The 14,659-nt window shown below is 42.9% G+C and overlaps 1 protein-coding gene across 1 annotated transcript in view; it reads left to right on the forward strand.

Moving 5' to 3' along the window:
* The window catches only part of RGL1 (ral guanine nucleotide dissociation stimulator like 1), a 135,860-nt gene that overhangs the window by 49,930 nt on the left and 71,271 nt on the right, over positions 1-14,659 (forward strand). The window contains exon 4 of the mRNA XM_052653520.1: positions 14,270-14,347. Within this exon, the coding sequence (XP_052509480.1) occupies positions 14,270-14,347 (78 nt within the window). The remainder of the gene's footprint in view (positions 1-14,269; positions 14,348-14,659) is intronic.

The raw sequence follows: 14,659 nt of genomic DNA on the forward strand, positions 1-14,659 counted from the left end.
TCTAAGGCCCCTCACTGGGAGTACACTCTACATAATTGATATTCACAATTTTATATTCTTTTTCTTAGAGAAAACCCCTCAAATAACAAAAGGTTGCCCTGTAAAACATGGATCCACCTTGACAACTTAATATTTTACCTCAAAAGGTAATTACACTTAGAAAACAAGTAGACAACTGCTTAAGATGGCATAAAAATGAAACTCTTAACATGGGCTGGTGCACTGGGATGACCCAGAGGGATGGTATGGGGAGGGAGGTGGGAGGGGGGTTCAGGATTGGGAACACGTGTACACCCATGGCGGATTCATGTTGATGTATGGCAAAACCAATACAGTATTGTAAAGTAAAAATAATAATAATAATTTAAAAAAAGAAGTTCAGAGAAATATATCCTACTTATTTTGCTTCCTCTGCAGACTTTGGATTTGTCCATATATATACAAACTTCATGAATGTTTCTTCCTCACTCTATTTCCTACTCACTCATATCCTATGGCCAAATGTTAAAATCTCTGATTTTAACCAAAATGCAGATTCTGTGAAACATTGGGGTCTTAAATTGGTTGTTGGGGATTTTAATGTCTGTAATTTGGAGGTAAGCAACAAGTTACATAAATTTACCTTTTCTGAAGATAAGCTGGATAAACTGTTCTCTTATTAGTAAATTGTGGTCAACTTGATTATGGGTCTCTGGTGTTCTGCTTTGTTTTTTTTTTTAATTATTTCTCTTGGATTCTTAATAGCAGATTACTTATCCTTTGTGAAATTAACACCGGTAAGTTATTATAGGATGTGCTAATCCTAGCCAAGAAATTAAAAGATGCTTACTCCTTGGAAGAAAAGTACCAACCTAGATAGCATGTTGAAAAGCAGAGACATTACTTTGCCAACAAAGGTCGTCTAGTCAAGGCTATGGTTTTTCCTGTGTTCATGTATGGATGTGAGAGTTGGACTGTGAAGAAAGCTGAGCACCAAAGAATTGATGCTTTTGAACTGCGGTGTTGGAGAAGACTCTTGAGAGTCCCTTGGACTGCAAGGAGATCCAACCAGTCCATTCTGAAGGAGATCAGCCCTGGGATTTCTTTGGAAGGAATGATGCTAAAGCTGAAACTCCAGTACTTTGGCCACCTCATGGGAAGAGTTGGCTCATTGGAAAAGACTCTGACGCTGGGAGGGATTGGGAGCAGGAGGAGAAGGGGATGACAGAGGATGAGATGGCTGGATGGCATCACTGACTCGATGGACGTGAGTCTGAGTGAACTCTGGGTGTTGGTGATGGACAGGGAGGCCTGGCGTGGTGCGATTCATGGGGTCGCAAAGAGTCGGACACGACTGAGCGACTGAACTGAACTGAATCCTAACCAGTCCAGAATGGATTGAAGGCAGATGCTGCAATATTTATTTCCTTCCTGAGAAAAGCGTATTTGAAACCAAACTTTGATTTTTCATAGGACTTCCAATCATGTGGCTTGTATCATATGGAACTGTTTGTTTTCTGTGATTTAAAAATATTTGTGATCGTTTTTTTGTTTCGTTCTACTAATATGAGCCTTTGTGATTGACCAGTGGAGAGTGGTTTGTAGTCATATATGGCTAATTCCTTGTGTGTGCCTTATTGCTTCCTTAGGGGTGATCAGCAGTTAACGAGAAATCCTGTTTTCTGTGCTTCTCAGTGTGGCTAAGAGTTAATTCTAAGGCTCGTTGGCTTTCTTTTAACCTAAGAAAGTTTTTGAGTGTGATTTAGCTGTTTGTGTTTGGGCTCTGTGGGGCACATGATAAAGATTCTTCTTTCAGTGCAGGAGACATGGGTTCAGTTCCTGGATTGGGAAGATCCCCTGGAGGAGGGCATGGCAACCCACTCCAGTATTCTTGCCTGGAGAATTCCATGGACAGAGGAGCCTGGTGGGCTACAGTCCATGGGCTCACAAAGAGTTGCACATGACTGAACGACTAACACGTTTACTTTCACTTCAACTTTAAACATATATTTCACTTAAAAATAAGTTTTGTTCCCACCATACCATTTTAAAAAGTAAGTTAAATACTACTGAAAACACCCAACCTCAAATTTAGGGAGAAACCTACTTCAGCTAGTGATCCTCACTGAGAACCATGAAATGTCTATACAGACATCTAGATTTTTCTTGAAACAGCTGTCGCATTTGCTACTTTTAGGTTCTTTCTTGGTCATTCTTTCTTCCTCTGATATCAGAAACGAGCTGACTGCTAAGGACCAGAGAAATGGGGTGAATTAGACCTCCAGAAACTTTTGCTAAGCCACTAATGGCACTTAGGTCACAGTTTGAAAACGATTGAGTAATAATCTGAATTGCCCCTTCATTTTGAGTGAATTCTCCCAGTCGGGGACTTCTGGAGGATAAAGGTTGAATGGCTTCAGCCTTTGAATGGCTATCCCATAAACACTATGCTTTTAAGACCAGTCTGACTTGGGTTTGCTGGCTTAGGTCACCAGAGAGGAGACTAATTCAGTGGGTCTTTGAACTTATTTCTTCTTCCCATGTTTGATTGCCATGCATTTTCAGACTATCTTATCTAGTTCATTGATCGTTACCTGCATGTATATAATGAGAAAATTGAGGCTCAGAAACTTTCAGTAAGAAGCAGAGCTGGAATAAAAACCTATCTCTTTCTGACTTGGACGCTCTTTCCAAGCATACCAGATCACCTTGTATGTCATCTGAAAATGTTAATGTCATTTCTAAAGAAAGGGATGGTTTGGCTATCTAGCTCTTATCTTTGTCTCTATTATCTCAGTTGATTTTCCTTAGAAATTGCATTTCCTGAGGGATACTTCCTTCACACAGTTGTGAGCACCTCAGTTGAACATCCATGCTCCTTTTCATTCATCCACTGAAATGAGATTTATCAGGTGTTTTAATGTCTACCATGTACTGTGCGAGGAGCTATGCATATAATGGTAGACAAACCAGTCATGACTCCTGTCTTCTTCATGCTTAATGGCTGAGAGTAACTTAAATAAGCATACACATAAATGTGTATAGTTAAATTAAAATTGATACTGTCCTTGGGAGGTAAGAGCTAGGTTCTATGACAGAGACAGTAAGAGAGGATGGAATGGGAGAGGAGGGTGTTATCAAAACAAAACTTGATGTTGGGCAGTGATATCATGTCATTAGATAGGTCATGGGCTCTCAGGGTCCCTATTGATAGGGACCGTGTATCTGGAATATTTCTGTTCGATGTACTCAGCCAAACCCCCTGACCTGAATCTACTATTTCCCAAAGATAACTCTTCTTAGAGGGTAGGGGTATAGCAAGTGCAGCGGCTCGGGAGGACTTATGCAAATATATCACTACTATGGGGATAGTAATCTGAAATCCATACTTTATGACTCATGGAGTAGTCACACCTTCCTATGTAAAAGCTGATGCACCAACAACCAGCAAGAATGGAGCTGCCCAACCAATGAAACCAGTTCCTCCACAGCAGAGAGAAAGCGATCAAATATAAGACTTGAAAACATTGCATTTATTTCTGTAGATTTCATCAGAAGTGCACATAGGTTTCCCTTTCATTTATTTTCATGCTATATGGTACCATTTACATGTGGAATCTAAAATGAACCTTTATGCAAAACAAACATACTCAAGGACATAGAAATCAGACTGTGGTTGCCAAGGGAGAGGACGAGGGATCCACTGGGAGTTTGGGGTTGGTAGATGCAAACTATTACATTTAGAATGGATAGACAGCAAGGTCCCACTCTATAGCACAGGGAACGATATCCAGTCTCCTGGGCTTAACCATAAAGTAGAAAAGAATATTTTAAAAAATGTGTATATGTGTAAAACTGAGTCACTTTGCTATACAGCGGAGACTGGCACAACATTGTAAATCAACTATACTTCAGTTAAAAAAAAATAGACTATTTTCAGAGAAGGTTTAGGTTCACAGCAGAATTAAGTGGAAAGTACAAAGATTTCCCGTATGTGTTTTGCACCCATGCATGCCCCTACTATCAACATTCTCCATCGGAATAGTACACTTACTACAATCACTGACATATTGTGTGTGCTTAGTTGTTCAGTCGTGTTCAACTCTTTGCAACACCATGGACTATAGCCCGCCAGGCTCCTCTGTCTATGAGGATTCTCCAGGGAAGAATACTGGACTGGGTTGCCATGCCCTCCTCCAAGGGATCTTCCCAACCCAGGGATTGAACCCAGGTCTCCCACACTGCAGGTGGATTCTTTGCCATCTGAGCCACAAGGGAAGCCCCACTGACACATTATTATCACCCACAGTCCATAGTTTACATTAGAATTCACTCCTGGTGTTGTACATTCTATGGGTTTGGACAAATGTATAATGATACGTATCCATCATCATGGTATCATACAGAATAGTTTTGCTGCCTTAAAGAATCCTCTGTAGTCTGTCTGTTCATCGTCCCCTCCCCTAATCCCTGTCAGTCACTGATCTTTTTACTGCCTCTGTATGTATGTGTATATACTCAGTTCAGTTCAGTTCAGTTGCTCAGTCGTGTCCGACTCTTTGCGATCTCATGAATTGCAGCACGCCAGGCCTCCCTGTCCATCACCAGCTCCCAGAGTTCACTCAGACTCACGTCCATCGAGTCAGTGATGCCATCCAGCCATCTCATCCTCTGTCGTCCCCTTCTCCTCCTGCCCCCAATCTCCCTCAGCATCAGAGTCTTTTCCAGTGAGTCAACTCTTCGCATGAGGTGGCCAAAGTACTGGAGTTTCAGCTTTAGCATCATTCCTTCCAAAGAAATCCCAGGGCTGATCTCCTTCAGAATGGACTGGTTGGATCTCCTTGCAGTCCAAGGGACTCACAAGAGTCTTCTCCAACACCACGGTTCAAAAGCATCAATTCTTCGGTAGTCAGCCTTCTTCACAGTCCAACTCTCACATCCATACGTGACTACTGGAAAAACCATAGCCTTGACTAGATGGACCTGTTCTTTTCCTCTATTTCATGCAAAGATGGGCTCGATAAAGGACAGAAATGTATGTGCTCAGTCGTGGCCAACTCTTTGCGACCCCATGGATGGTCCCTGCGACCCCAGGCTCTTCTGTCCATAGAAATTTCCAGGCAAGAATACTGGAGCGAGTGGCCATTTCCTTCTCCAGGGGCTCTTCCTGACCCGGGGGTCAAACCTGCATCTCTTATATATCCTATATTGGCAAGCACGTTCTTCACCACTAGTGCCACCTGGAGTTTTTGCTCTTTTCAGAATGTTGTACTGTTGGAGTCATACAGTGTGTAGCCTTTTCAGATTTGCTTCTTTCGCTTAGTAACACACAATTAAGGGTCCTTTATGTTTTTTCATAGCTTGATAGCTCATTTCTTTTTAGTGCTGAATAACATTCTGCTATCTGATTGGACCTATAGTTTAATTACCCACTCTGTGATGCTGGGAAAAATTGAAGGCAGGAAGAGAAGGGAGCAACAGAGAATAACATGACTGGACGACATTGTCAACCCAGTGGACCTGAATTTGAGCAAACTCTGGGAGATAGTGAAGGACAGGGAAGCCTAGCTTGCTGCAGTCCATGCGGTCGCAAAGAGTTGGACATGACTGAGTGAGTGAACAATAGCAACGCTTATGAAGAACATCTTGGTTGCATCTGAGTTTTGGCAATTATGAGTAAAGGTGCTATAAACGTCCATGTGCAGGTTTTTGTGAAGACATAGGCTTTCAGCTCCTTCCCTCTACCAGGGAGCAAGAATTTTGGATCATATGGGAAAAGTATATTTAGCTTTGTAAGAAACTGTTAAACTGTTTTCCAGAGTTTCTACACCATTTTGTATTCTCATGAGCAGTGAATGAGAATCCCTGTTGCTCCACATCCTTGAAAGCATTCGGTGTTGTCAGTGTTTTGGATTTTGGCCATTGTAATAGGTGTGTAATGGTATCTTATTGCAGTTTTAATTTGTAGTTCCCTATTGGCAAATGATAGTGAACATTTTTTCATATTTGGACTTGTCATCTGTGTATCTTCTTTGGTAAGGTGTCTTTTCAGGTCTTTTGCCCATTTTAAAAATTCTGTTGTTTGTTTTCTTATTGTTGAATTTTAAGAGTTCTTTGTGTGTTTTGAATAACAGTACTTTATCAGATGGGGCTTTTGCAAATATTTTCTTTTAAGTCTGTGGTTTGTCTTCTCATTCTCTTGATACCGTCTTTTGCAGAGCAGAGGTTTTTAATTTTAATGAAGTCTAGTTTATCAAATTTTTTTCATGATTTGTGACTTTGGTCTCATATCTGAAAGATTATTATCATACCCCAGGTCATCTAGGTTTTCTCATTTTTTTTTTCCTAGAAGCTTAATAGTTTTATGTTTTACATTTAGGTCTATGATCTATTTTGAGTTAATTTTTTGACATGTGCAAGGTGTTTGTCTAGATTCATTGTTTTCCACATCAGTGTCTAGTTGATCCATCACCCATCATTTTCTGAAAAGACTACGCTTGCTCCACTGTATTGCCTTAGCTCCTTTGTCAAAGACCAATTGACTGTATTTGTGCAGATCTATTTCTGAACTTGTTATTCAGTTGATCTATTTGTCTGTGTTTTCATTAATACCCCACTGTCTTGATTACTGTAGTATTATAGCAAGACTTGAAGTCAGATAGCAGCAGCCCTCTGACTTTGCTCTTCTCCAGTACTGAGTTGGCTATTCTGTAGTTCTTTTGTATCTCCATATAAACTTTAGAATCAGTTTGTCAAAATCCACAAAATAACTTGCTGGGAGTTTGATTGTGATTGCATTGAACCCACAGATTGAGTTGGGAAGAACCGTCTTGACAATATTGAGTCTTCCTGTGAACATGGAATCTCTCTCCCATTATGTAGTAGTTCTTTGATATCTTCCATCAGAGTTTCATAGTTTTCCTTATATAGACCATGTGTGGAGAAAGCAATGGCACCCCACTCCAGTAGTCTTGCCTGGAAAATTCCATGGATGGAGGAGCCTGGTAGGCTGCAGTCCATTGGGGTTGCAAAGAGTCGGACACCGCTGAGGACTTCACTTCCACTTTTCACTTTCATGCATTGGAGAAAGCAGTGGCGACTCACTTCAGTGTTCTTGCCTGGAGAATCCCAGGGACGGGGGAGCCTGGTGGGCTGCCGTCTATGGGGTCGCACAGAGTCGGACACGACTGAAGCGACTTAGCAGTAGCAGCAGACCATGTATATACATTTTGAATTTATACCTAAGTATTTTAATTTTGTGGGAGTACTGATGTAAAAGGAGTATGTTTTTAATTTCAAATTTCACTTGTTTATTACGGGCATATAGGAAAGTGACTGACTTTTAAAAAGATTGATTGATTGATTTTATTTATGACTATGCCAGACCTTTGTTGCTTGCTCGGGCTCTCTCTGGTTGTGGTGAGTAGGGGCTTCTCTTCGTTGCAGTGTGTGTGCTTCTCATTGAAGTGGCTTCTCTTGTTGGGGAGTACAGGCGCTAGGCACACGGGCTGAGCCACAGCCTGGCACTGAGTTGTTAACAATGTATTAATTCGTTGTAAACCTAAGGAAACTTCTGACTTGTAAACAGATTCTGTGGTTGTCAGGGTGCTGCCTATTCCTTGCCCCCAGTCCTAACCTGTTTCTTTGGGCAAACGTCCAACCTTCCTTGTAGCTGTGGCGGCTGTAGCGTGCTAACAAGACAGATCTGCAGCTGATGGTTTAGAACTGTTACCAACCACAGGTGGAAGGAGGAGGCACTGAGGAGCCACCGGGCTCTCTGGGGGCAGCGAACGGGCCAGAGAAGAGAAATGGGTGGCCAGGCCTTGGAATGGAAAAACCCTCAGAAACCTGACAGCAAGGGCGCGACGGCCATCAGACTTGAGAAACAACTTGATGTGTGAATGAGAATCAAGTTCTAGCAAGAGACACCTTTTCATTTTCTTCCCCTGGCTGAGTAGGGATTATAAAGTTTTTGATTTTTTTTTTTTCTTGGTCTCCCATTCAGACAATTGTGGGTCAGGGCTGGGGGTGAAGATATTATTGTCAAGGAGAATTTTTGCAGGGTTTCGTAACTGTCAAGTGGATCAGAAATACCAAGTTCTTTGCGCTGTTAATGTTGCCTTAAGTCTCAGGGCCTAACATGAAGATACGGTGGTGAATCGAAGGGCAAGGAAGGTGGAGGGCCCTTCACAGCAAAGGCCTGGAGGGGAGAACTGAGGCTCTTTCTGGGTCTTCTGGCTTTTTCTAATCACAGGGAAACTTTGCCTCAAGAACCGGACCTCGTGTGTGAATGCACGCTGCCTGGTTCCCTGTCCAGTGCCACTGGCCTCTTCTAAGAACAAGGAGTTTTTACCTCGTTGTTTCTGACCTTTGTCTTCTTGAATAACTGGCTCCATGATGGTAACAAGACCCTTCCAAGGTAGGCTTGGTGGCCGTGACCCAGTAGTCGGGCCACGCTTGAGTGGAGAGGTGCCCACCATGGCGGATATTATTCAGGGTGATTAGAAACATTCCCCCCCCGCCCCCCACCAGCTGCTCTGTGAGGCACAGTCCACAGCCCTCACCGAGGCCTCACTTGGTGTTCCCGACATCTGCAGGCTATTTCTCTGTGTCATTATCCTGACTCAAGGTCAGCTTCTGAACATTTTCCTCATACCTGACCTGTGTTCTTGTGGGTCAGTTAAAGAAAAAAATGCCTCAGATGTTCCCAGGCTGGGCTTGATGAGAAAAGCAAAGGCCCCCAGAGGTCCCTGAATCAGTGGCTTCCTGTGTGGTCTCCCCTGCCCCGACTTCCTCCTCTCTGCTCTCTCATCATCCCCAGTAAGTGGCTTCTGCCCTCTCCTGCCCTCCCCTCCCACTCTTTTCTTCGTGGTAGTCGAGGGCATGATTTAATTCACTTAGCCAGTGTTTAGTGAGTATCCTCCAAGTCAGGGCAGGTACCAGTGAGTGAGATGAAAGGTGAAATCAAATCCCTGACCGTGGCCAGCTTGGCCCTTGGGGTCTGCCCCCGCCGCCTCCACGCTCGCCTCCTTCTCTGTCTCTGCTTCATCTCTTCTGCTCCTGTCTCACTGGCCTTCTGGACGTTTCTCAAGCACGTTGTCCTGCCACTGCCCCAGGGCATTTGCATAGCCTCTCTGCTGCTCTTGGAAGGCTTCATTCCTGGAGGTCTCGGTGGCCTGCTCCCTGACTCTTGAAAGATTTTAGTTCATTGTCACATTTGCGTGGGGCCCGCCCTGGACTCTAGGAAGCTGCCACCTCAGGCTCTCCAGTCCTGTCTGAGCACCTTTAGCTGATTTTTTTTTTCTCCATTGCACTTTTCACCATCTGACTATTTTATATTCATTAATCACTAGTTTATTGTTTATCTCCCCCCCCACCACTATGAAAACAGGAGCTGGGATTAGTTCACTGCTGTATCCTCAATGCCCAGAATAATACCCAAACATAAACTTTAATAAATAATGAGGACTAAATGAGTGAAAGAAAAAGAATGATTAAATGAAAAACCCAAGAATTTATCACTCAGTGGAGGGACACATAAAAGAAATAAACAAAATAACTGTGGTTTGTGTGATAGGGTGGTGGCTCAGAGGCTGGGCTCTAGGGCCTGACTGTCAAGGTTCAAGTCCTTGCTTTACTGATTAGCTGTGTCTTCAAAGGCAAATGGCTTAAGCTCTCTGGGCCTTATTTTCTCATTCATTAAATTGGAAGAAGAAGAATTCTACCATATAGGATTATGTGCTTAGTCGCTCAGTCGTGTCCGACTCTTTGCGACCCCATGGACTCTAGCCTGCCAGGCTCCTCTGTCCATGGAGATTCTCCAAGCCAGAACACTGGAGTGGGTTGCCATGCCCTCCTCCACGGGATCTTCCCAACCCAAGGCCTGAACCCATGTCTCCCGCATTGCAGGTGGATTCTTTACTGTCTGAGCCACCAGGGAAGCCCCATATAGGATAAGCGTGAGATAATCCATCCATCCAAATGAAACAATGCATGTAATGTGCTTAGCACAGTGCCTGGCCTGTAGTGAGCTCTCAGTAATTATTAACTGCTGAAATCAAGGGATCACTTGCCATAATCAAGTGGAGCCTGAAATGTTCTTTAGGATTATCCCCATCCTGGTCTGATGTTGCTGAAACTCTTCTGTTAGGGAGTAGAGGTTAGAAAGCTGCCCCCCGTCCCCCCACCAGAAGGGCTGTCCCGGGGTTAACTTTATCTTAAGATTTCTCTGAACCACAGGTGTCCCTGGTCCTCCTTTCAAACACATATTAAACATTTTTTTCTGCCCAGATAGGCTGCAAACAATAATCCATTCCCCTTGGAAATAACTGTTTCCTGTTTAAATATTAGCAACCAGTTAAGCATGAGTTTTTTTTTTTTTCTTTTTCTAGTCATTTCTAGGTAACAGTAAATAATTTATATTTAGAAGACATTCACAATTCTTTCTTTTGCCTTGTGACTATAGAGAAAACCATGTCAGAAGTTATCCTGATAATTTGTATTTTAATTTAAGTTTTTTGAATTACCATTTAAAGATGGGCAGTTTCTCAATGGTAAGCCTTCTTAAGAGGTTGGAGCTTTGATCTTAAATCCTAGGGAGGTTTTGCAGAAATTGGAGGTGACATTGTTGACAGGTTTGTCTGTAGCTACTCATTAATTAAACACACACACACACACACACACACACACACACTTTATTTACTCCCCTGGAGTAAATGAATTGAACTTGACTTAGGATTTTGATGGGAAGCTATGAGAGGGTCCAGGAAACATCAAAGAAATACTCTTAATCTCATAAAATTAACTCTTAACTCTCAAATGACTTAGCTTGAATGTTAAAAAGATCTTATTTCCAGTGCTGGTCTAGTTTCTTTTCTGTAAGATTTAATTCTCCTTAATGATAAGAAAAGTACAGGGGCAAATAATTAACCCCTCCCCAGTCCTTTAAATTCCAGTGGGTTGTAGGCTTTTAAATTTTATCTTGCTTCTAAAGATCTCCTCTGTAAAACTATATATACATTATTTTGCATTTTATACTGTTTGTGCCTTCAAGATATCAGCTTTAAGATCTTATTTACTTCCTTTGCATTTTAATTTTAGATGTTTTTGTAATGATCCCAGCTATGCTAAAGCTTTTTTTATCTTCTTAGATTGTTAGAAATGAAGGCACAGACAGGGAAGACATGGATATAAGTAAAAAGTCACATGATGCCTTCATAGAGACAAATTTGAACCTAGTTGGTTGTTAGGAAGTTCATTTTCATGTCTGCTTAGGGAACCTTGCTAGAAATAGTCATCAACATTCCTATTGGTGCTAGGCACTATTGTAAGTTCTAAAGAGACGGAAGTCCTGCTCTCAAGGGGTTTATGTTCTAATGGACAGTTAACATAATAACTGTATTAATTGCACAGTATGCTGGAAGGTATTAAAGGCTGTGGGAGAGAATAAAGCAGTGGTGTTAGTGTTTCTTGTTCATAGGATGGTCAGGGAAGGCCTCACTGGTAAAGTGACGTTGGAGTAAAGGCCTGCAGGGGCCCAGGGAGTGCGCCATTGGAGTGGGCCTGGGAAGCAGCTGACAGCAGGTGCAGAGATTCTGAGGCAAGAGGATGCCTGATGTGGGGAGGAGCCAGTGAGGTCGAAGGGGACTGAGTGAGTGCAGGGAATGTGGTCAGAGATACCAAGTGGCAGGTCACTTAGGGCCTTGGGAGACAGGTGAGACGTGGGCCTTTTCTCAGGGTGGGGAAGAGTGGAAGCCAGGGGAGGATTTTGAGCCGAGCAGTGGCATGAACGGCATCACTTGGCAGAGGCCAGGAAAGGAGTTAGGTGGTTGTTGCATTGATCTCAGCCAAAAATGGCGGCAGTGTGAGCCAGAGTGGAAGTGATGAGACGTGCTAGGATTCAGGATATGTTATAAAGGCGGAACTGAAAGGATTTCCTGGAAGGTTGGGCAGAGAAGAGTTAGGGATGCTGCAGCCTTTGAGCCCAAGTACCTGGACCATGTGTCAACCCACGCGAGGCTTGTTATTGATGGTTCTCACTGGTCTCCAAGTTTTTACCAACCAATCGTGCTGGTCCCGATTATGAGCCTCTAGATTCTCTGCTGGTGGGGAGGAGTATCTGAGTGGCCTTCTGAGCAGATGGTTCACTAAAGAAAGAGGACTTCGCTCCCTCACCATTGTCACTTGCTTAGTCCATGACACCATCTGACTGCACCTGTGGCATCATCTGGGAACAGAACTGTGATGGGCGTTCATGTTATCCCAACCACCCTTTCAGTTCTGGGTCTGCAAACTGGAGAGGAAGAGCAGCTGAATATGAGACGCTTAACTAAAGACATGGGATAGGAAGGTCAGGGGATTTTTAATATAAACATCATCTCTGGAAAGAATATCAGGAGCTAGAGAATGTGTATCTTTCCCTTGTAAAGTCCTCTCTCCCCTTTTATTTCTATCTCTCAGAGCTTCTAGTTGGTGCAGTGTTTCCAGGATAACCAGAAAGAGAATTAACGAAGGAACACAGAATGTGACGAAAACAAAATCCCCCATTTAGTCACTGAGGGCTGGCGGGCAAGAGTTGATGGGTCACTATGGTCAGAGCGGTGGCGTGGCACGGTGGCCCCCCCCCCCCCCCCATTTCACTGCACTCGTCTCATCTTTCCTACTTAAATAAACCAGAGTCTCTTGTGAGGGAACATGAGGACAGGGTTCACAATGATGGTGGCCAAAGAGAGAGAGCCAAGAAATCCTGCTCTGTTTATTTACTAGAAACCTTCCCCAGCCCTGCCTTGCTCATGGGGGGCGTGCATTAGTCTTAATGTGCCTGGTTCTTATCTCAGGGAAAGCAAGGGGTAGCCCTGGAAGCCTCTAAATAGCAGGTGCAGAATGAAGAGGAACAGGGAGGGCGGAGGCCAGTGGAAAATATCTTTGGGAGGCCAAGAAGTCCATAAGGCTGATGAGCTCGAGAAAGGAGCAGGTGGAAGGGAGGTGGGGGGAGGCTGAAGCCTAAGGGTGTACACTGGAACCTCCCGAGATAGGGCGACGGGGATACCAGATGGACTGGCATTCGGTCAAACCAGATGGCGGGCTTTTATGTTTTAAAGGACTTGTAAATCCTCAGAACAAGGAACCATAAGGGTCCTGGGGCCCTTAATCCCATTAGTAGAAGACAAAAATGTGCTCTTTAAAAATGTAAACCCTGCCAGTTATAGAATTTCTGTTTCCAAAACTTTGGGACAGATGGCCAGCTTGTGAAACTCCAAGGAATCTCTGAATGCTCCCCTGATGGGAAGAGAAACTGCAGAAATAGTCTAGGTGTTCTCAGTGAATAACATAGGCTACTCCTTAAGAATTTGAAGTGAATTTACTAAATGTATATTCTGAGCCAAATGAAACATGATATTTCCATATGAAATAGACTTGCATTACCTATGGAGTTGGAAGGACACCTAACAGTGTGACTAGGGACCGACTGATTATTGAGCAAGCTTTGAGTCTGTCATGAGAGAGATTTCAAAGTTTAAGCACTGGTTGCTTTGTGCCCCCTGTGTCCCCCTCCCCCAGTGGCTGGGGAAGCCTTGACCAGCCTCAGTGTACACACTGCTTCTCTTGTGGTTGTTGAGACATGAGGATTCTGTTCTGCAGTCCTTGTCTCTATCTCAGCCTAACCTGAGGGTTCAGAGTCATTCCCATAATGCTTCTTCAAAAGAACTTATCCTCAAGGAGACCAGACTCATAAGCAGAGCATGGAGTGATCGTGCCCACATGTGGTACAGGCATGAAAGCTGAGCAAGCAAAGCCACATGTTCCTTCAGTGGATACACAGGGGCAGAGATGAGGGGTTGATGCTCCAGAACTCAGGAGGAATCTCCGATCTGTGCCTCATATAATGACTGATTCTCCTGCTAAGAGGAAAAGCCCAAGTTCATCTAAAATATTCAAAGAAATGTTGAGTAGTAAGAGAAAGTTTTAAGTAGTGTGATTCATCATTAAATCACTTTTCTGTTGGAGTAAATATATGTGTGTGTATATATGCATGCAGTTACAAATTCTGCATGTATATATATGGAAAATGTATATATACACATATATATTTGTATGTATATATACATATTAAATAAATATAAAAAATACAGTATCATTTTTGGATGCTATTTCACAAATGTTACTTTCCTTAAATACTCTTGAAAAGCGTCACTGTTATCTTGTAGTTGAGATGGAATAGAATTGCTTTCCAGCACCAGGAACTGTGTTTTTTGTTTATATATTTGTGTGTTTGTTTTTATCTAAAAAGGTATGGGAACCTGACAAGCCCAAACTGTGAAGAAGATGGAGGTCAAAGTTCATCAGAGTCCAAGACGGTGATCAGGAAGTGAGTGTGCCTCTCCTCTGCATTACAAGCTCTCTGCCAGGACTTATAATCTTAAAAGACTGTAATTTAGTAGAGTTTTAAAATTCCTTTGGAATGTTGTCATGGTTTTTTTCCATAATGCATAAAGTCATAGAATTATTTTTTGACCATCTAAAATGATATTCATTTATTCATCCAGTAAAAATGTATTGATCACCCACTGTTTGCCAGACCCTGTGCTAAGGGATGCAGCTATAACAAAATAAGTAAGTCCCAGCTCTTACGAAGGTTATGTTTTAGTAGAGAGAGAGAGAGAGAATCCACACAAAAATG

The sequence above is a fragment of the Budorcas taxicolor genome, chromosome 16 (genome assembly GCF_023091745.1).
Source record: "Budorcas taxicolor isolate Tak-1 chromosome 16, Takin1.1, whole genome shotgun sequence".
Lineage (NCBI taxonomy): Eukaryota > Metazoa > Chordata > Mammalia > Artiodactyla > Bovidae > Budorcas > Budorcas taxicolor.